This window comes from Megascapheus bottae, chromosome 5, assembly GCF_031878675.1.
Source record: "Megascapheus bottae isolate mThoBot1 chromosome 5, mThoBot2.hap1, whole genome shotgun sequence".
Lineage (NCBI taxonomy): Eukaryota > Metazoa > Chordata > Mammalia > Rodentia > Geomyidae > Megascapheus > Megascapheus bottae.
Genome location: NC_143513.1, coordinates 68,911,099 through 68,931,936, shown reverse-complemented (window position 1 = coordinate 68,931,936; position 20,838 = coordinate 68,911,099). Strand labels below are relative to the sequence as shown.

At 42.7% G+C, this 20,838-nt stretch overlaps 2 protein-coding genes across 3 annotated transcripts in view; one reads left to right on the top strand and one right to left on the bottom strand.

Annotated features, from left to right (window-relative positions):
* Nucleotides 1-7,598, top strand: part of Copg2 (coat protein complex I subunit gamma 2) — a 105,621-nt gene extending 98,023 nt beyond the window's left edge. The window contains exons 21-24 of the mRNA XM_090333306.1: nt 5,482-5,579; nt 6,146-6,284; nt 6,548-6,646; nt 7,049-7,598. Of these exons, the coding sequence (XP_090189432.1) occupies nt 5,482-5,579; nt 6,146-6,284; nt 6,548-6,646; nt 7,049-7,179 (467 nt within the window). The 3' untranslated portion in view covers nt 7,180-7,598. The remainder of the gene's footprint in view (nt 1-5,481; nt 5,580-6,145; nt 6,285-6,547; nt 6,647-7,048) is intronic.
* Mest (mesoderm specific transcript) lies at nt 7,540-20,316 on the bottom strand. Of its 2 annotated transcripts, XM_090333307.1 has the most exons (12): nt 20,069-20,316; nt 17,504-17,658; nt 15,758-15,837; nt 15,293-15,370; nt 15,041-15,177; nt 14,887-14,945; nt 13,462-13,502; nt 12,491-12,561; nt 12,152-12,253; nt 10,672-10,748; nt 9,743-9,806; nt 7,540-8,887 (listed from the first exon to the last, which is right to left on the bottom strand). In XM_090333307.1, the coding sequence occupies exons 1-12, from the start codon at nt 20,092-20,094 to the stop codon at nt 8,770-8,772; spliced, it is 1,008 nt and encodes a 335-aa protein (XP_090189433.1). In that variant the 5' UTR covers nt 20,095-20,316; the 3' UTR covers nt 7,540-8,769. The 2 variants fall into 2 exon arrangements, with proteins under 2 accessions (XP_090189433.1, XP_090189434.1); XM_090333308.1 differs by lacking the exon at nt 15,293-15,370.
* Nucleotides 20,317-20,838: the final 522 nt, after the last annotated feature.

The following is a 20,838-nucleotide window of genomic DNA, read 5'->3' as shown; positions in this document are numbered from 1 at the left end:
AACATCATCTCCCAAAACTAGTTATCCATTCTATAGACAAACTATTCAGAGAACTTCTCCGGCATAATTATATCAGAGTTCATCTTCATCTATCTAATTCTGATCCTAATCTAATTATATTCCACAAAAGTATATCCTGCCAATACAGTCTTCATTCTTCCCCTCTTGTACATATTGCTTTCTCAAGTCTAGTACTGAGAATGGAGAATGCAGCATTTGACCCAAAGCCACAAATTATAGTCTTCTAGAGTTTCTATTCTGGAACACCATCCCTTTTCCCACCTGCCCATATCACTCCTACTACTCTCAATTATTCTTTATATGCTGTTCCCACTATAATTCCTTTTCTTTTTTAATCATGGTCTTTGGTACAACCATGGTACTGTAGTCTTCTTAACAATAGCATGTCCATCTTCACATGACCTTGTCTTTTCTGCAGGGTCCTTCACTCTTTCACTTGCTGATTCTACAGAAATACCTATGTTACTGTGTATTTGTTTTCAGCATCCATCTTCATTAGTTTCATTAATTCAGTAGCTCTTTTACTTTCTGTCTTTTTCATACTGTTCTTAGTATATGAATATATTTACTTCCTTAGTTTTGACCTTGGTAGGATTCCTGCCATTGACCTTGGCTCAGATCCATCCCTCTTCAGTTCTCTCTTTGATTTCTAAGTTTGTCATATTTGTTGCTTCAAACTTCCAAAGATTCCTAGATGCCACTCCTTCCTAATACTGAAACATAATTTGCCTCTTTTTTTTTCACATTTCTACCCCCCCTCTTTGGTTGTGATCTAGCTTAACTCACGTCTTCCTACTGCACATCCAGCTCCGACACTTACCAGTATTCTTCATTCTGGCCCTCTGTAATGCCCTTCCCTACCTACCCTGTGTATTCTCTCTGCCCTCCCCCATCTAAATTTTACTAAGTTCTTCCTTTCTTAGCTTCCTGCCTCCATTTTCTCTTCTGTGATACTTTCATGCAAGTCTCCCTTAGAAAGGGATCTCATTTTTAGCCAATACCCACAAAGCATGGTAACTTCTATGAGCAACTATAATGGCATACTGTTCAGTAATCTACAGTAGGCTAGGAGTATGGCCTAGTGGTAGAATGTTTGCTGGTATGCACAATGCCATAGGATCAACTTCTCATTACCATATACACAGAAAAAACCACAAGTAGTGCTGTGGCTTAAGTGGCAGAGCACTAGCCTTGAGAAAGCTCAAGGACAGTGTCCAAGCCCTGAGTTTAAGCCCTAGGACTGGCAAAAAAAATATCTACAGCATCTTAACTGCCATCCTTTCACATTCCATCTCTCTAGAGAAGACATAGATTTAGAGTCTTCTTTTCATATGTACTTTCCTCTTTGTAATCACTTACTGTCCATCTAATAGCGTCAATTTCTTCTTTGGACAAACTACTTGCTAACTCCCTGTAATTATGAATCCAAACATCTCTGTAAAGTTATCAGCAATAGTGTGTGTGTGTGTGTGTGTGTACACGCACTCGCACATGCGTGCACATGTGTGTACTAGACCTGGGGAGTCAGAGCCTAGGCCCTATCCTGAAGCTTTTTGGCTCAAGGCTAGTGCTCTACCACTTTAAACCACAGCTCCATTTCTGGTTTTTTGGTGGTTAATTGGACATAAGAGTCTCATGGACATTCCTACCCTGGCTGGCTTCAAACTATGACTCTCAGATCTCAGCTTCCTGAGCATCGAGGATTACAACTAGCAATAGCTTTTTATCAGCAATCATCTTAATCAGCTTCCTTATACAGTACCCTGCTGATCACGTTCTTTGTTTCTTTCCAAAGCTTCAAGTGCTAATCTAGTTGGACTTCCTCCTCAAGTCCCTCCTCATTCTTTCTATTATTTTCCATGACCTTTATGCCCAGTTAGACCTAGAGTGACCTTTTATTCCATACCTGCTCCCTGTTGGCTCTCTACCATTTATTTCCTTTCTGCCTTTCTTTAATTTCTCCTGACTTCTGACCCAAGAATGCTCTCATCTTTTCAGTCTTATCTTTTAGTGACTGGCTTCTTGATAACTTGAATATTTTTTCTATACTATCCCTCCTTTTCCCCTTATATTTGTCCTAAAGAAAACCCTAGTCTTCAGTGTCTCTTGCTATGTGTATAGCACTCCCAGAGATTCAGCACAGCTGTTACCTGTTCCTTGTTTTGGGCACTCACTGCTCAGTATACTTTCATCCTCCTTGGTTTTCTGCATACTATTCAGCATATTTTCTTCTCAGCTAAGTACAGACCTGTGAGGATTGCTGCAGGTAGTTTGTATTAAGGTCCATCCCTTTATACCACTTTTCTACTCTTTTCCCTTGTTAAACCCTTTCATTTCATTATTTTCCTGACAATGCTTTCTGGAACCTCTCCATAAACCTTTCTTATTTTGTCAATCTTTCCTCCATGGTGGAAACCTGAATTCTTTCCAAATTTCTTTCTTTCTTTTTTTGGACTAGCCGTGGGGCTTGAACTCAAGGCCAGGCCAGCTTTCTACCTCTTGAGCCACAGCACTATTTCTAGCTTTTTCTGTGTATCTGGTACCAGGGAATGGAACCCAGGGCTTCATGCATGCTAGGCAAGAAGTCTGCCACTAGGACATGCTCCCGGCCTTCTTTCCAAATTTCTACTGTGATATTTGCCATACTGCTTTTGCCATGCTACATACTATATGCACACCAGCCTAATTCACATATCATTGTCCTTCTTAGCTTCTATCATCCATCTCTTTTCTTGAATTCATTCTTTCCTACTAATGTCAGAAGATGATCCTTATTTTCAGCTAGTCCTCACAGAATAAACCTCATTTTTGAGAATTTTTGGAATGCTTGGGGCAGTACAAGGGCTTGAACTCTTAATTGCTAGGCAGGCACTCTACTGCCTAGCAGCCCTTTTTGCATGGTTATTTTTTAAAATACAGTCTCAATCAATGTCTATACCTAGGCTGATCTGGATCTATATCTCCTATTTGAATTCCTCTAAGTAGTTAGGATGGTGTTGAGATGGGATCTTGAGAACTTTTTGTGTGGGTCAGCCTCAAACTGTGATTTCTTAATCTTCTCCTAGGTAGTTAGGATTATAGGCTTGAGCCATTTCTTGCCACTTTTGAGCACAATTTTAATGTAGCCTTCAGGGAATACTTTCCTGTTCCCCTTAGTTATGTGCCTTGCCTATTCATGAAATATGCATCTTCCTATTATAGAAGTAGCTTCAGTATTGTGCTGTGGCCCTGTCATAGCCCCTCTTTCCTACTTGCTCTCCTGTTAGCCAGTATCAGTTATCTCCCCAGCCCTACAGATAGATTACTGCCTGTGGCTTTTATTTTGAGCTCATCTTAGAAATTTCTCTCATTTTATCAACCAAACCACTTAAGAAAACTGTCACAGAGACTTCAAGTATATTTTCCCTACTAATGTCAGACTTATTTACTTCCTCAATCTGTTTCTCTATATCCTATGGTTATTATTTAAGCACCCTCTTTATTTGCTCACAGTATTCATACAGTATACCCGTCTGTGATATGCCGTTGTCTACCATTGATCTCTGTCTTTTGTTGTCCTCTTCATCTGCCTTTTAGTTGTTTTGCTTAATTGGAACCAAGCTAGGTATATCTTGACTCTTCATTCTCACAACTTTTGTCCTACCATAATCCTACATCATTTTTTTCATCCTTTTAAAAAATACCTCAGCTGACCTATACTTGGTTTGTGTTAACTTTTATTTCTTTCCCCTCCCTTAGAAGAAAAAAAAAATCTTACCTTAATTTAACTAGTCATTCTTTCCATCACTTACTAGTACCAAACAGATTCCACAATCTTGACAGATGCACTCTGTCCCAAATACTATATTGTCAAACCACTACCCTGTGTGGTATTTGGGACAGATCCATCTACCTTGGGAATTCAGATCCCTACTAAACAGAATTTCCAACCGTGGTCGAATTAGGCACTATCTTTTCTAGCTTATATTTAATTTCTCAGTCTCTGGCTGACTCAAAGTCCATCATGAAATAAAGCATTTTACAATTTGTTCCTAAACATAATCTCTCATCACCCGTGTGCCAGCATAACTTGTCCTCAAGGACTTTCTAGCTGCTTTCCTTTTGCTCATTACCTTCCACTGTTTGCCATCCCTCTGCCATCTTTTGTGATCAGCTAAACTGTTAGATCCTTTCACATTTTTAGTTTCTTTAGGCTGTTACTCCTGCAACTTCATATAATAATACTCTTAAAATTTATATTAAAGAACCTATGGGTCCAGGTGTGGAAATGAACATCTATAATCCCAGCACTTGAGAAGCTAAGGGAGAAGTTTGAGGCTAGCCTGAGCTATAATAAGCACTAGTGAGACACAATCCAGGAGGTATGGAGGAGAGGGGAGAAATTTATACCATTTCATTGCAGTGTTACAGATAACATAGAACACACACACACACACACACACACACACACACACACACACACACACACACGCCCCACTACAGTTAATTATTAGATTATCAGCTCTTCGAGAATGAGGTCATCTCTCAGTTATCTTTTTGTTAAAAGTCCTGCACAATAGCTTATATCTTCACATGTGGTGACAATTTAGATTGATGGATGGCTAGATGGATGGATGATGGATAGATGCTTAAAGACTAAGAAGATATGTCTGAATATGTTATCATATATTCTTTATTATTTGAGTTTATTACTTCTTATTTACCCCCAAAATAACTATTTAATGCTATACTTTCTAATATTTCTTATACTTAGAACACTGCTGTAGACCTCAATTGGATTGTAAGGCATTTTCATCACCTCTAAATTTTGTCCTTCAAGCAGTTTGGAAAATCTTATTTTCATGAACACTGCTTGCTAAAAAGATATTCCAACTCTGTTTATTACTTCCACCAGTCATCTGAGATGTGCCATTGTTAAGACACTGACTATCAATACTAGACTTCATTGTTGACCTACTCACTGTGGCTGAAAGTTATCTGTGGACCCACTGTAAGGCCACAGTCTAAAGGCAATCTTACTATTGAAACTGATGTACTTGATCAATGTCAGCATCTATCTGTATGCTTTTTTGTTTTCTCAGGACCTAGCATAGTTGTTATCTTTCATTATACAGGTCCTTTTGACGTGCATGGCAAACAGCTCCCTGAAGTATCTCCTGTACCACTTTCTTCACATCAATGTGGAAATTATTTGTCCAGGCCACCTTTTCTGTTCCATTCTAACCCACAATACACAATAGACTTTAACATCATACTTGCCAGACTGTCTTTCTTTTTTCTTAACCTACTTGCAGGCTGCTTCAAAAACAACTACCCTAGAAACAAAACATACACACATTTCACCTGAAAATGTGGAACACATGGCTGATGCTGAGCACAGTTGCTACTTCCTAGGTAATGATGGAAACGTCATGCTTGCGTCACCCACTCATGTAGGTTTGCCTTCGTTTTCTCCTCCAGTTGCCGGCACCTTCAGTTGTACCATGAAGTTTACAGTCCGGGACTGTGACCCTAACACTGGAGTTCCAGATGAGGATGGGTATGATGATGAGTATGTGGTGAGTGACTCCTGCCTTTTTCTAGGAAGAGTTGATAGAAACTTAAGAGGCTTCTGTTCTTCTCAAATGGATGACAACTAAGAAGGAGGGAGACTAAATCCTCTGCTGTGATGGAATTACATCATGCCAAAGAGAACTGGAATTTACCACTTCATAAAGGGAGAAAACCTTTTCCTCCCTTATAACTACGATATGGAAAATGATTTTTCATGAAGTAATACATCAGCTTGGTTTTATTTAAAGTTGGTTATTTTGGTTTTGCTTCACCGAGTTTTAATTTGGACAAGAATAACTGCTAGCTAACACCAGGTTTAGAAGGTACTTGATGACTGGGTAGGGCAACCTGACTAATAGCACACCTGAGGGCCAGAAATGTTGATTCCGGATTTGGCTTTTGCTTAATGTCCTGTTTTTCTTACTTTTCTATATAACTTAAACAGTTATGGTAAAAGTCTTCCTAGCCCCCTGCAGAGATGTAGCAAACGACAATAAATGATTCGTTCCTTGTGGTTTTGTTCTGCACTCATAGGTCCTTCACTGACTGACCCTTGCTTGTTGTCCATTAGCTGGAAGATCTTGAAGTGACAGTATCTGACCACATTCAGAAGGTGCTAAAGCCTAACTTCGCTGCTGCCTGGGAAGAGGTGGGAGATACTTTTGAGAAAGAAGAGACTTTTGCTCTGAGCTCTATCAAGACCCTTGAAGGTAAAGACAGGTTTTTGGCCAATATAATTGTCTGGTAGTAGTAGAAAGCCTAGTAGACGTGCTATTTCAGAACTCTTTTTCTTTTAAATACTTTGGAAGCCATTTACTCAAAAGGCCAGGCTTCTATTTTTATCATGTACTTGATTCAACTAATTTCTCAACTAGAAGCCTCCCAGTGCATTCAGAGCACCAGAGCATGCAGGGACAGAGTCAGATCCCTCCACTTATTTTCTAATACTGTTGTAAAAACTTTCTCTGCACAGAAGCTGTCAATAACATCATCACATTTCTGGGTATGCAGCCATGTGAGAGATCAGATAAAGTCCCTGAGAACAAGAATTCCCATTCACTCTATCTAGCAGGTAAGAGACTTCCATCAGATTTCCCTTAATTTTGCTGCTAATTTTAAAGGAAGGGCTCTGTATGGGCAGCCATACAGTTATTATAGCTATTGTCCCATCATCTTATTTTGTGAGTTACTATTTGAAGCCTATTTTTCTAGGATATACACTGGCCTAAAACATTAACTTATATCTCTCACCGGATACTGATCCCACATCCTCTACTGAATACCTTCTATATACCTGGCTTTCACAGGAATGGATTTTTGTGTTTTGAAGTTAGAATTCTATGTAAGATTCAGTTCCCACAAATTTCTAAACACTAAAATAATAGAAAGGAGATATGGGCAGAGCATGATAAAAGTTCATTACTCATAGCTTATTTTGAGATCTTAATATGGCCTTCCTCACTTTTTCTCTCAGGTGTTTACAGAGGTGGCTATGACTTATTGGTGAGATCCAGACTGGCCTTAGCTGATGGAGTAACTATGCAGGTGACAGTCAGAAGCAAAGAGAGCACACCTGTAGATGTTATCTTAGCTTCTGTTGGATAAGTACTTACTGAGCAAGATAAAGCTGCAGTATTCTTCCTTCCTATTTTAGAGTAATAGCATGCATTCCCAGAATAACAAAGATTAATGACTTAGAGAAGCAAATTGAATGTTTTGTCCCTGAGCCAGCAGATCAAGCTGTCTTTGTGCATGGGTTTTGTGTTTATTTCCTTCCGCTTTTCTCACTTGGTCAGCTTTGGTATGATAGTACAGCTTTGGGTGATCTTGAAAATCAGTTCACAGCCTATATACTCCTGCTGCTTAAAATGAACTTCATTACATTCTCTTGTTTAATGTATGAAAGCTCCTGGCAATGGTGGAAAATTTTATCCCAGAGGGGTAGTGGGGGAGGGGAAGCCAGAATCCACTTTGTCATAATTCATTTTTATTAATAGAAAATAAACACTTATTCCAGTTTCAAAGTTGTTATGCTTGAAGTTCTTAACTCTAAAATTTAAAAAAGAAAAAAGAATTTAATCACTTAATTCTGCTTCTACTAACGCAATGAAACTGTGGTTTAAAAAAGTATTCAGCACCATTTGCTCATAGGTCTTTCAAAATTTTTGTGAAACTATCTGGGGACTTTACTGTCTATAAGGTATAGGAGTTGCTCAGCTATGTGAGGAAGCCTCTCTGGGACAGACAATAAGGAGCTAATAAGCATCATCACAAAAAGAGTCATTGTACATTCAGTACAGTAACCTGCTCTGTAACAACAATCCCCTCTCCTTCCCTCCCCTTTCACTCTGGAGGGACATGCTTGTAAGCACTGAGGTATGAGGAGTCACATTATTATTGGCTTTCCAGCTAATAACAGTAAATATCTGGCATAAATGCAATTGTTCCTTAATATCCTCTGATTAGGATTTAGGAAATTCTGTAAATAATTTGGATTTAGTTCAATTTATTGGGAAATTACACATTCTTAATAAGGTTTACTACTCTAGCAGGGGAAGGGTCTGCTGGTTTAGTATCCTTATGAAGCATGTACATGTGTAAGCAAATCATTGTCTTAAAGCATACTTATGGTACTACATTATTTAGGCAAGTTATCTATTTTAACAAAACATCCACAATTAGAATAGCTGATGAAACTAAATCCACAGTTAGGACAACAGATTCTCTCTGTCTCATTTAAGCAATGTTAAACAACCCACGTACTCCTAAAGCCTTGTTAGGAGAGCCCTTCCCGTTCTTTACTGTGGGACTTCACTTGGGGTTGGGACAGAAATTCCCATATCTAAATATTTCAGAAAACTCCACAGGAATATTTAAATGTCTATTATGTAAGGTAGTAATATCGTGCCTACCCTTCTGCATCAGTAAGAATGCAGATCAGAATTTCCTTTTAACACAAAGGCACACCCACATACTTGATCAGATGTCACAGGACTGAGGTGGACTACTATGTCATCCTCAGTTGGAGCTTTTGCTGCCTTTTTCTATATTCTGTTCAGCAATGTGAGTAAAATGGACTTTTGTTAAGAGAATGGTATTTGGTTGCCAGGACCTGTTCTGGGCATTTCTTCCTAAGTGGAATATACAACAGGTAAGGGAATGGGGACGTGATACAGGGAAGCTACTCTTTTCAGCTCAGAAGGAGTTGATGAAGCCCATATATGCATTCAAGAAGCCCATGGGATCCTCTAGCTGTGGGTAGTGGCTAATGTGGTCATCCAGAATCGACACTGTGGACCGCGGCAGCGTTTTCCTAGTGGAAGAGAACAGCATGTAGGTGAACTTGAGGCTGGAGGATGGGGAAGATGTAAGCCAGTGGGAAGCGCCAGTAAATGCCTTTGCAGACATTCTATATTGGAAAAAATTGACAAACAGCTTATTCTCTTTCCACTATGGAATTATATCTTAGGCTAATAAATTTACTAATTAAATATAGAAACTAACAAGACATCTTGAAAATAGAACGCCTCAATAGCAATGGTCAAAACAGAATGACTTCCAGCTCCTTAGAGGAATACCATCTAACAAGTGGAACACTAAGCAACTCACTGCCAACGCAAAGGTAACAATGGACCCTCCCCTAATCCATGGAGATGATATGAGGGGATTCTGGGTGAAGTTTTGAGCAAGCTGTTTTCTACCAGGTTATGCTCACTAGGACATTTGATGGTATGAAAGATGCTTTTGTGACACAGTCAAGATCTCACACTGATACCAAGTGAGTAAGTGCCTAGAAAGAGTAACAAGGGAAGGCACTTTCCCCCAGTGAGGGGATCTCAGCTTCTCTTTGCAATCTGTTCAGTTTCAGTTGAGATCTGCAAGCTAGTTTTGTAGTCAGATTAAAACAAATATTTCTTAAGATATATCCACTTTCACGCTTTAGTTCGCTTAACTTTTTCTTGCCTCTACACCTAGAAATGTGAAATAGCCATGACAGTGAAAACAAGCCATATAGGAAATGTATAACTGACTCTCTTGATCTTTATACTTATGTGAGAGAATAAAGATTTCCCAACTCAATTTTATGCTTCCTGGACAAACACCAGAGACAACAGCTAGTGCCAGCAATCCTTAATAGTAATTCATGTCAGGAAGAAAGGGTACTCACCTGTACAGCTCCAAAAACTCTGGGTAGGGATTTATAGGATCCAATGGCCCATAGATAAAATGAACTAGGAAAGAGAAGAAGAAAGACTTAATAGCAGCTCACATGTACTCTCCTGTTGTAATTCTAAAAATGACTCCCTTCCATTAAAAAAGATACTATACAAAAACCTAGCTTCTTTTGTTAGACTATGAAGAACTGCTAGAAACAAACCAGTTAGTTCATTTGGCACATTTTCTCCCATATCCAGCCATTTGGTCCCTCCCAACTTTCTGTGCCCTAGACAAAAAAAAAGATTAAACCCTACTCTACACATACTCTTTCTAGAAATCCTGAATGCAATCAGACATTGTAAGTCCCTTCCATTATAACTGACCCTTGATGTTTGAACTCAACCAATATTTTTCTGGAGCACTGACATATGAGGCACTGTACTGTTTTTCTTCCTAATGTGTAAAAAGAGACAAAAAGCACAAGCTACCTAACAGCCTTAGTAATCTCCACAGCCTCTGACACAGCAGTTCAGCATTGAATGTGGCAATCTCTCTAACAATGCACACCGAATGCCAGAGATGCCAGCTACATTTGCATTATTGCTCTGATGCTTTGGATGCCCCACTCTTGACATGCCAATGGAATTCAAGAGCCTGGGAGTAGAGTTGCCAGTGAAATAAATGCCTGTTAAATTTGAATTTCAGATAAAACAATTTGTAGGTTTTGTTGGGAAGGACGGATGGAACACAACACATATTTATGTACAAAAAATGTATTTGTTGTTTACCTAAAATTAGATCTAACTAATCTAATATATTTTTATTTGCCAAATAAACATCGGAGGTGACAGGTGTCACGATTATTAAAACTCCTCATCCCTAAGTTTTCTATCCAGAAGTAATATAAAAATATTCACACATACATAAAAAAATACTCACTGGGAATAGTTACAGAGGCAAGCGCTCCCACCCAGCGTCTTCTAAACTTCTTCCTCTGATTAATGTACTGCAAGAGACTATAGGACAGGTAAGTCAGCAAGAGTCGAAGAAGAAATCTTTATTATGTAGTGGGACTCTGATGCCCCATGAGGCTTAGTTCAGAGGCAATTTGGGTTCCTGGGAATAGCCCATGAAAGTGAGACAGTGATCATGCCTACTATTCCCATAGTGAGTATTAAGTGCCTTTATAAAGGCAGGATCTAAGATCACAAAAGAGCTGGAGATTGGGTTGGAGTCTATGTGACTAAACCATGGTTTACATTTGCAATTTTGGCTCCACCATTGACCAGCTCTTTGACTTAAAGAGGTAGCACATTATCTTCTGACCTCATTTCCTTATTCTTTAGAGAATAGAACCCCAGAATCTCTAAATTGACATCCACCTCAAAATTCTAAGAAAAGTTCATAAGCATAGTTTCCTCTGTAAAGAGAACAAGGAAAATTCTTCCTGTTGCGATGTACAGTCAAGACTTGAGTGTTCTGATTGTTTTGATTGAGAACTCCAGGACAGCTATTTCTGAGAACCTCAAATATCACTTCTTTGAAATGGAGGTAGAGATAGGAAGATGACAGTTAAGAGGCTAAACCCAGGCCAAAAAAAAGGGGGGAATCCCTCCTCAAAAATCAAAGCTAGATAGTGATGCTTGCCTGTAATCTCTGCTACATGAGAAATGAAGGTTCGGAGAGACCCATGATCCAAGACAGGTCTCCAGGCAAAAATCTCAAGACCTTATTTGAAAAAAATAACTAAAGCAAAAAGGGACAGGTAAGCTCTAGTGAGGCCCTGAGTCACACAACAACAACAACAAAAAAAGCAATAGTGTTTACTTTTTAGAAAGGAAAATAAAAATTTTAAAGGGTGATGTGTTTTGTTTTTGTTTTTTTTTTCCTATTGAAAAGTACCTTCTGGAACTCATGGGCTTAGGCCGGGAGGGAAGAATGCCCCACTGATGCACAGTTCCCAGCAAAGCCATCCGATAAAATGCTGGAAGCTATCTAACCTTATTGATGATAATACGACCTCATCTTAAGTAGCTATGCTGTCACTGCTTCTAGTCACTATTTCTGGTATTCCCAGACCTGGAGATTCTTTGTATAAGACTAGTCCGGGTTCCTACCTTGAGAGAGGTTTTAGTCTCCTTTCACAACTCTATTAAAACAATATGAAACATTAGTAACAAAAAGTTTAAAGAAGAATTTCCTAGCCAATTGGTTACAAGCTGAGTTAACATCAGAAGTTGTAGCTTTTCTTTGCAAGGTGAGAACTGTGTTTGACTTTTTTCTTGGAAAGCACAGACTATTCTAGTTTTGCTGCTTCATGGTTTCTGATTTGCCTTCTTGTGACTAGAAATGTGCCAATAAGGAGCAGAAAAGGAGATTCTTCATCCAAAAGAGCCCATAACAAAGGCTTATTTCCTACCTGTCAATGACCAGGTTCCCATCATTGTTGCGGATTCCAGCCCACATGTCCCACAGCTCACTCTCAGAGGGTCGAGTATATGGTCCAAATACAGGAGTGAGACTGAAAAGTGGAAAATGTGGGAAGATGAATGTGAGGAGAATTCAGAATCCTAAATATGGCTGCAACCTCAGAGATCATACAGTCTTGACCCAACTACTGGTTTATATATTCCTTCTACTCTGGCAAGGACCCAACACCTTTGCTTGAGACTATCAAAGTCCAAGCTTTGGTTCAGACCTACAGGAACAACTTTTCCCTACACCATTCCCAGGCCATAGTCCATCTTCGATGACTTACCCTCGAGAGAACACAAAGAAGTTCATCAGCCTCGTAAGGATGGGAGAGAGTACACCTCCATCCTTGAGTAGCTGCAGGTAGTAAGTGAAAGGCTCAATTAGGGTATCCAGAGAAAGATGACAACCCAAGACAAATGATTTATACTAGGGGCTCCAAAAGGAATTTGGCTAGATCTCTATTCTTTTTCTTGTTATTTTGCTTTCTTGATTTCTTTGTCATGTTAGACAAATTTATTTCTTTTTCTTTTTCTTTTTTTTTTTTTTTGCCAGTCCTGGGCTTGAGCTCAGGGCCTGAGCACTGTCCTTGGACTTTCTCAAGGCTAGAGCTCTACTACTTGAGCCTCAGCACCACTTCCGGCATTTTCTATGTATGTGGTACCGAGGAATTGAACCCGGGTCTTCGTGCATGCTAGGCAAGCACGCTACCATTAGGCCAAACTCCCGGCCCCGACAAATTTATTTCTAATTCCATTTAATATTACTTATTATGCTTCACTGGATTCTTAATATACTTCTTTTTAAATGAAGTAGAGTCTTTATTGCCCAGGCTGTACCCAACTTTATTGGTTCAAGCCATCTTCTTGCCTTGCTTTGCTTAAGTAGATAGGATTACAGATGCACACCACTGTGCCTGGCCATATGTATCTAAGACTTTTAACTCATATTAAACTTTAGAATTAAAACAGCCTATAGCCTAGTCCGAAATTTACTAAGCTATCATACTTGTGACACAAATTTTTCCATAGTTTAATTTCTTCAAATAGCTAACTCATCTCTTATTTCAGAAAGAAGTGTTTGGTTTTATGTAGGAATCCCTCCACTACCTTATTTCCATAAGAAGGGAAAAGTAACCCCTGTAATGGGAATTCATAAGAAGGAAAATTTTAACTAAATAGAGCACTACAGCAAGTAGGGCCCATAAAGATCAGCACAAATCTTAGCACTACAGAGTGATTCAGTGACGGTGCCAACCTTTTGGAGAAGAAGAGGACGATGAGTCTCAGGAAAGATACCTGCAGAAGGACAAGCTTCTCTTAGTCATGTTAGCAACAATTTTTAGTCCATTATCACAAACGTTTCACCTTATTCACTGTCCACTCTAAGGCCTTTCCTACCAAAGCAAATGACAAGCAGTATAGTCACATATTGTCTAACAGCTTTCAGAAGCAAGGGACAATGTATGTATACACTCATTAAGGAATGACTGCACACCTATAATTATGTCTCCAAGAAATTTTGCATTAACCAATTAAATTATATCCCACTGGAGCTATGTTTCACTTTTAAAAGTACAGCAATGTAAGAAATAATTGATATGGTCATCTATAAAGCTACTGACTACTTGGCATTAGCTCTTGTTGCTCAGAACACACTGATGTTAATAATCTGTGTGTGAGCGCACGTGTGCACAGACACCAACACACAAAGTTTTCAGTGAGTGCAGGTCCTAAATAAAGGAAAACCATTTTTCCCTTTAGCATGCTTATTTGAAAGAAAGTGGTGATATTTGCATACACAATGCTATGGACATGGTATTGGAAATATAAACACAACTACATAGACATAAAAATGTATGACTATAGACATAAGGTCTTACTATATAGATTAATATGTATCTATGACATACAAACCCTCAGCCTGATTTTAATTATGTTCTAAAATCTAAGTGCCAGTGATTGTATATAGAGATTCTCTTCTTGAATACTTGTTTGTTAAATACGTTATTTAAAATATGATGTAAAAATCACTATTAATAAATTCTTAAATAAAAAAAAGAAAGTGGTGACACTGCTGATAAAGTAACAAGACTTCCTCCAGGCTGCCCTTAAAGCCCCTAACTTCCTTAACACATTAGGTGAGGACATCTAGGTATTCATGCATTTACAAGTTGTACTCAAGGGAAAAAAAAATCTTTTCAAAAGGCCTGATTTGGGGGCAGAGGAGTTGGGGGGCTCACTAAGTTTTAAAATTGGTATTGCCATCTCTGAAGACTTGAAGAACCTGATGCTAATACGACTGTATCATCAAGCCTATTTCCACTGCATTGTTACAGAGAGGCAAAACAGCAGTGACATCACTCACTCCTAATCAAGTATCATGTATCTAATGTGTTACAGAAGTAATACATGTTACCATGCTGTAGCTTCCTATGGACAATATCAACAGAAACACTTTCCTTGATGACCCTGTTATTTTGTTTCCTATATGTGAAAACCTTTCTGAGTAAAGGTCCATTCATGTCACATCATCAAAGCGGTTCACAGCACAAAAATGGTAAAAGATCCTCTAGTTTAATTGTGTATGGTTAATATCAAAGTATCATGTAGATGTTCTTGTGACATTCTTTAAGCCTTTTAAGGCTATGCCTTCCTTCCTACCTACCACGGAGACAATTACCTCCATTGGACAGACAGAGACTCTTAATGGTAAGCCGGCCAGATCGATTCTGCTTGTACCTGGAACAGGAAATGAAGAAACACACGTAGCTGAGCACCCATGCAGTGGCTGAACACACTGTCCTGGGAGGAAGTTGAAGTACAGTGCCACTGACCTGTACAGCAGCTCCTGAGCAACAATATCTCCATAATCATGAGACAGCAGGTTGATCCTGCGGTTCTGGAGCCCCAGGTGCCGCAGAAGTGCTTCCACAATGCTGGCCTGCTCAAAGATGGAATAGTGATGTGGTCTCTAAGAAAAGCAAAGGCAAGAGACAGCATAGTCATCAGTCAAAACCTCTGTGCTGACCTGTCCCTCCATTTGCATCTAGCCCACCAACAACTGGTCCTATCTAGCTGCTGCTTACCGGTTTGTCACTGAAGCCAAAGCCTAAGAAATCAAGTGCAATCACTCGATGAAACCTGAGTGTCAGACCTTCCCAAATCTAAAAGAAATGAAGAATAATGTAAACTGCCTGCACCTCCCAACCCACAGCAGCCCAGAAGCTTTGTCCCTATCTGGGCTTGACAGGCTTCGACAGAGCAAAAGCCTTGTGAAACCACCACAGGCCCCAAAGACCATCCTTTGGAAAATGTTTGATTCCTAGCAATCTTGATTATGGGCAGAACTCGAACATTTTTTAACTTGGCAATGATTCTTTGCAGATTGCCAAAGAATTTTTTACTCTCTTATAGTAAATGAGAAACAGTTTGACATTTAATGTAGTTTTACTAAGCAACTCAAATTTACAAAAATTTTCCGGTGCTGAAAAGAAAATCCTTGGTTTTTGGATTAAGACACACAGTAAGACTTAGAAATCTGACTTCATTACCTTGTACCAATCATAGCTGGATGTTGGAAAGCCGTGCAAAAGCACAACTATCTCAGGACTTCCAACCACACCCACAGAGTCTGGAAAGGAGAGACGAGTTAGGCCCACTCCTTATAAGCTTAAGTATATGAAAACTCTAAGTAATCTAGTATAAAGGATGAAAAACTATGACCAAATAGATGATGTTAAAATGATGCACCGCTTTTTTTATGTACTACTTAGCTTGATGCACTGCTTTTTTAAATGCAAGTTTATTGCTTTAGGAATGAGAACTTAATCTGTGTAGTAAAAAAACTAAATAGCACATTATATGAATTTTTTAAACGATATCTAGACTTACAATATATTCCCCATTTTTCTATTCACTTTATATCATTAATATGAAAGCGTGAATTACCTTTTTACTAAAACTTCTTTGCACTTTATCATTATAGAATCACAAAGTCCTCTGATGTGGCATCTTCCCAGCAGGCATCTTAAATCATGCTGTCAGACACAGCACTTTTTATTTTATCGAGACCCAATAATCTAGTACGAAGGGTATAATGTTCAAACTATTACAAAATTCTATCAACTACAAAAAGAGGACTAATCAGTGTGAACATTTGTGACAATGTTTGAATGCACATGATAATATGGAATCATTAAACTTATTTTAAATTAGCTTTAACAGGTAGTAATATGCATTGCCACTAATAAGGCTCATCTAAACTGTCAGAGACATTTTCAAAAGGTAGTAAATTGTTCAGAAAATGATTTAATTAAAAGCAATGAAAATTGTTTACATATTTTAGCCCAGAAGACCCCCTTGCTTTTTTTCTAGTACTGAAGTTTGGACTCGGGGGCTAAAATTTGCTGGGTTCACACTCTACTGCTTGAGCCATACGCCCAGCCCTGCTTTTTTTTGCAGATTATTTTGGAGATGGAGGCTTGTGGAGATTTCTGTTCAGGCTGGTCTTAAATCAGGAAGCCTTTTTCTTAAGAAATCTATACAAATAATCAGTGAAATACGAAATATTGAAAATCTGGAAACCAGTCAAACCAACATAAAGAAAAATATATACTTACTTAATTGAACATAGCAATGAGAGGAGGTCAGGAGCAATAATGAAAAACGGTTTATGACAAACATTTTTCGTTATTGCTCTTGACTCCCGCCCAAAAGAAATCTTTTCCAATCTTTTTCTTAAGTTTCTTCACCTATAAAATGAGGTTAATGGCACCTGCCTTCCAATGATATTGTAAAGATTAAATGGGACAATGAATGTGGAAAATGCAACTCAATGCCTGCATGTGGTAATTACTTGATAAACGGCAGTCATAGTAATCATTAGCAAATTAATTTATGCAACATTGTTAGGCTTAAATCACATTTGGGTATGCATTAAACAACTTAAAAGAACAATTGGATAACATGAAATCAGGAATGGGGCAGTGATACAATAGTTGGTACACTGCGGAAATCTTATCTGACACTAGGGGCACTGAAAAACTAAGATCTGATATAAATCAGATTGGATTTTTTTTTCTAGAGCCAGGTGTATAGAATGAAATCTCAGTTCTCCCCCACTATGTCATCAGCTTTGTGAGTCTCCCTGCTCTACACCATTTCTTCAAGTACGGTACACAGAAAAGGGGGTTATCCCTCTGTCACTAACGGGGGGGGGGGGTGTGGGGGGTGCTCTGGTGCTCAAGGGGCCATACCTGGGCTAGAACCCACGCCCACAGGAGTCCACTAATTCTTACCTTGGTAGAAGATGCGCAGTCCCTTGTAAGTAAAAAACTTGCCATTAGTCTTCCATGAGTGCAGAGCAGGGGAGAGCTGAGGGGGCGGGATGTGCAGATACGCTGCCAGCAGGGGCACCGCCAGCAGCCCCGCCTGGACCCACCACTCCCTCATCCTGTGGGAAAAGCAGGCAGGTAGCACTTCACTTCCACCACCGCAAGAGCAAACTCGGGCTGAGGCTCCGGGGCGGGACGTTTACCAAGAAGCCATGACAGCACTGCCACCACCATGTCAGTCGCTGTATTTTCCTCGCCATGTCTAACTTTTAAGGTGAAAATCTGTCATCTTCCACCCATGCCCTCCAACTTCAGCCCCTCGCCCTTGTGACCTACTGAAAGGGTTTCCTTGACTTGTACCAAGGTGTCCTAAGGGAAAAAAAAAATTCCTTCATATGAACTCTGAAAAAAAAAAATCAGTCCACTTAACATCATCCACCGCCACCAGTAACATGTTTAAAATACATACGCTTGGTAGAGACCACCTACAGAGAGAAGGCAGAGTGATATGTAACAATACACTCGTCCCGCACCGCTCAGGATTTTGAGTACTTTTCAAGCCTATTGGAAACGTTCCAGGTGGAGACTGAAAGCAAAAGACAGCTGCCCGACAGCCACTCCGCTTCTCCTGCAAAGCCCCCTGCAAAGCCCAGCCGACCCAAGCGGCTTCATCACGACCCCGGACAGCTGATCTCTTGAGAAGTCTGGGTAGCAGATTCTAGTTCTGCTTTTCTTAGGAGACTCTGGAGTTCCGATTTATGTAATTTCACGAGGACCCCCCCCCCATGACCACCGCGGCCCCACCCCAGTGCAATCCAGGCAGCGCTGATACCCCGCAGGTCCGCGCAGAGGCCGTGCGCTCAAGAGGCGTGGAAGCCGTCCCTCGGTTCTCCCCTCCCCGTGGTCTCCCGGGACCGGGCTGCCGGACACCTTCTCACAACAGCCGGGATGGAAAGAACGCCCGTCCACAACTAAAATCAAGACTGTCAGGGACACAGCCGCTAGGTCCCCAACCGAGCTTTGGCCTCCCCTCGCCGGCCGCCACACCACCTGTGAGCCGCCGCACCCCGACCCAGCACAAGCAACACAAAGGGGGAGGCAGACCCGTGCTCCGGCGGTAAAACGCCGCCGCTAGAGTCTCCACCGCCCGGCTCTCGGCTACGCGAGCTGAGGATTTGTCTCTCTATTTTTTTCCTCCTCGAAGAACTCATCCGTCAATCATCTCCACGGTCCTACCTTTCAAGACAATGCAAGACATGCCAGGGCTTGGGATGGCGGCCCCGCGGGCAGCGCACACCCTGCCCCGCACGTTCAGAGGTGAAGGACACGGAGCTCAGGGCTGCGGCTCGCCCGGTCGCCCGCGGGCGGTGCGGTGACTCAGCGGAGCGCCAGGGAGGGGCTCGGCAGCGGCGATCTGGGGAGGGGGCTGCCCGCCGGGGTGGGGAGGGGCAACGCCCGGTGCCGGACGCCCCGTCTCAAACCTCAGCACTGCGTCGTCCCTTTCGCTCCCCTCGGGGAGCCGCCGTTCTCTGCTCCACCGCGGAGATTAAAAACGTCCCGCACATTTGCGGATTTTTAGCAGGGAAGCGGTCGGGCAGTTCGTAGGCAACACGGATTAAACCAAGATTTTTAAGTCAAATTCACATTATGGGATGGAGTCAGGATTCTAGAGTATGAATTCCGCCAGCTCCACTAACAAACTTTCGAGAAATGAATCAGCCATTCTGTCCCGGACGGGAGAAAATTCATTTACCTAACACTACCAAACCTGCTGGCACCGCGGGGAGACGGTGAAAAGGACGGCAAACCTGCAGAACCAAAGCAAACGCGTCCACATTCCCAGACTGTCTGTCGCCTCCCTTCCCTTGCGTCCGGCCAGGGAGCGCGGGTCCGCGCCTCTGCCGCGGACACCCCGCGGCCAGCCGCGGTCACCTCCCCACGGGGCCGCGCGCCGCAGAGGAGCCACTCCACGGCAAGATCGCAGCCCTAAAACCCCAGACCACAGCAGGGCGACGGCGGAGCCTAAGTCACGCCGAAGCGGGTATCGGCGCTCACAGGCGTCCTGGGTCTAAGAATCCTACCCGCGCACACGCACCGCGGCAACGCCTGCGTGTCCAAGACCTTGTCGTAGAAGCCCACGGCCGACAGCCGCGGCTAAGGAGCCAAATTCGCGCCTTGGCGTTCCCGCGTCTAAAGATCCCTAACTGCACCACGGCAGAGACTGCGGCAAGGTCCTAAAACCCTAAGTCACGCAGCAGGGACGACCGAGTCTAACCCCTAATTCGCACCTGGGTGTCGCCGGGACCCAGACGTTCTCCATCTCACTAGGGCGATGGGTGGGGAAGGGGTTAAAAGCGGGCGATTGGGCACTGAGCGCATCTTGCCGCGGACAGGTTGACCCTCTCCCTAGAGAGGCGATCTGACAGGGAGAGGTTTTTGCCGCGAAGGCAGCCCCGACCGTGGCCGCGTCGCACATCCCGCGGCCGGCCACACCCCCCTCTCGCAGCACGGCGCGGCCGAAGCACCCACCTGCGGAGTCGATCTCGGCGCACCATGGCCGGGTTATCCCATGCTGCGCGCTGCAGGGTGGCGGAGCTCTGAGAGCGCCGCGGCGCCCACAACCGTGCCGGGTCGGTGGCCGCGGAGGCGCGGCCGGAGGCCCGCGGCAGCGAGCCGGCACCCGGGCGTGCGCTGCGGCACTGCGCCCACTGGCGAGGCGCGGCTGCCGCAGGGGAGGCGTTCAGGCTGCGGCCGCAGCCAGTGTGCTCGGGAGGTGGTGGTGGCCGCGGCGGCGCGGAGCGGGTGGGCGCCGACTTTTAGAGCCCACCGGAGCCCCGCCCCGGGCCCGCCCACCGTGCCGCAGAGCTCCTCCCGCCCACTCCCGCCGCAGAGCCCCTCCCTGCAGCCCCGCCACCACTGCAGAGCTCTGACGCCCCTGTCGCGGGCACCTTCATGGGAGGCCCCCAGCCCCCCGTTTCTCCTTCACGCACCAACCCCAACCCCAGCTTCCTACCTCTGGTGAAGAAACCCTTCCCTAGCGAGTTCACGCCTCGAGCAAAATGGCACTGTTCCCCCTTAGACCAGCCACGGGTCCCTAGACCTGGGACGCGGGCCGCCGCTGGACTCACGGGACCGCAGGGCTTGGGAGCTTGCTGTGGCACCCATTCCCGCAGCACGCCCAAGTGTGCACACTGAGCCCCACGAGTGCCCAAGTCCACAAGAGCAGGCCTCGCGCGCCTTCGCTCCCCTGCGCCCCTAGCCAGCAGTGCCTACGGGGAAACCGCCGAATCACAAGCTCA

Coding starts and splice junctions, on each gene's coding strand:
- Mest (XM_090333307.1), bottom strand. CDS start 20,094: ATGGTGCGCCGAGATCGACTCCGCAG. Junction 17,659..20,068: donor CGCCGAGATCGACTCCGCAG/GTGGGTGCTTCG, acceptor CTTTTCCCACAG/GATGAGGGAGTGGTGGGTCC. Junction 12,562..13,461: donor GTCCTCTTCTTCTCCAAAAG/GTTGGCACCGTC, acceptor TACTACCTGCAG/CTACTCAAGGATGGAGGTGT.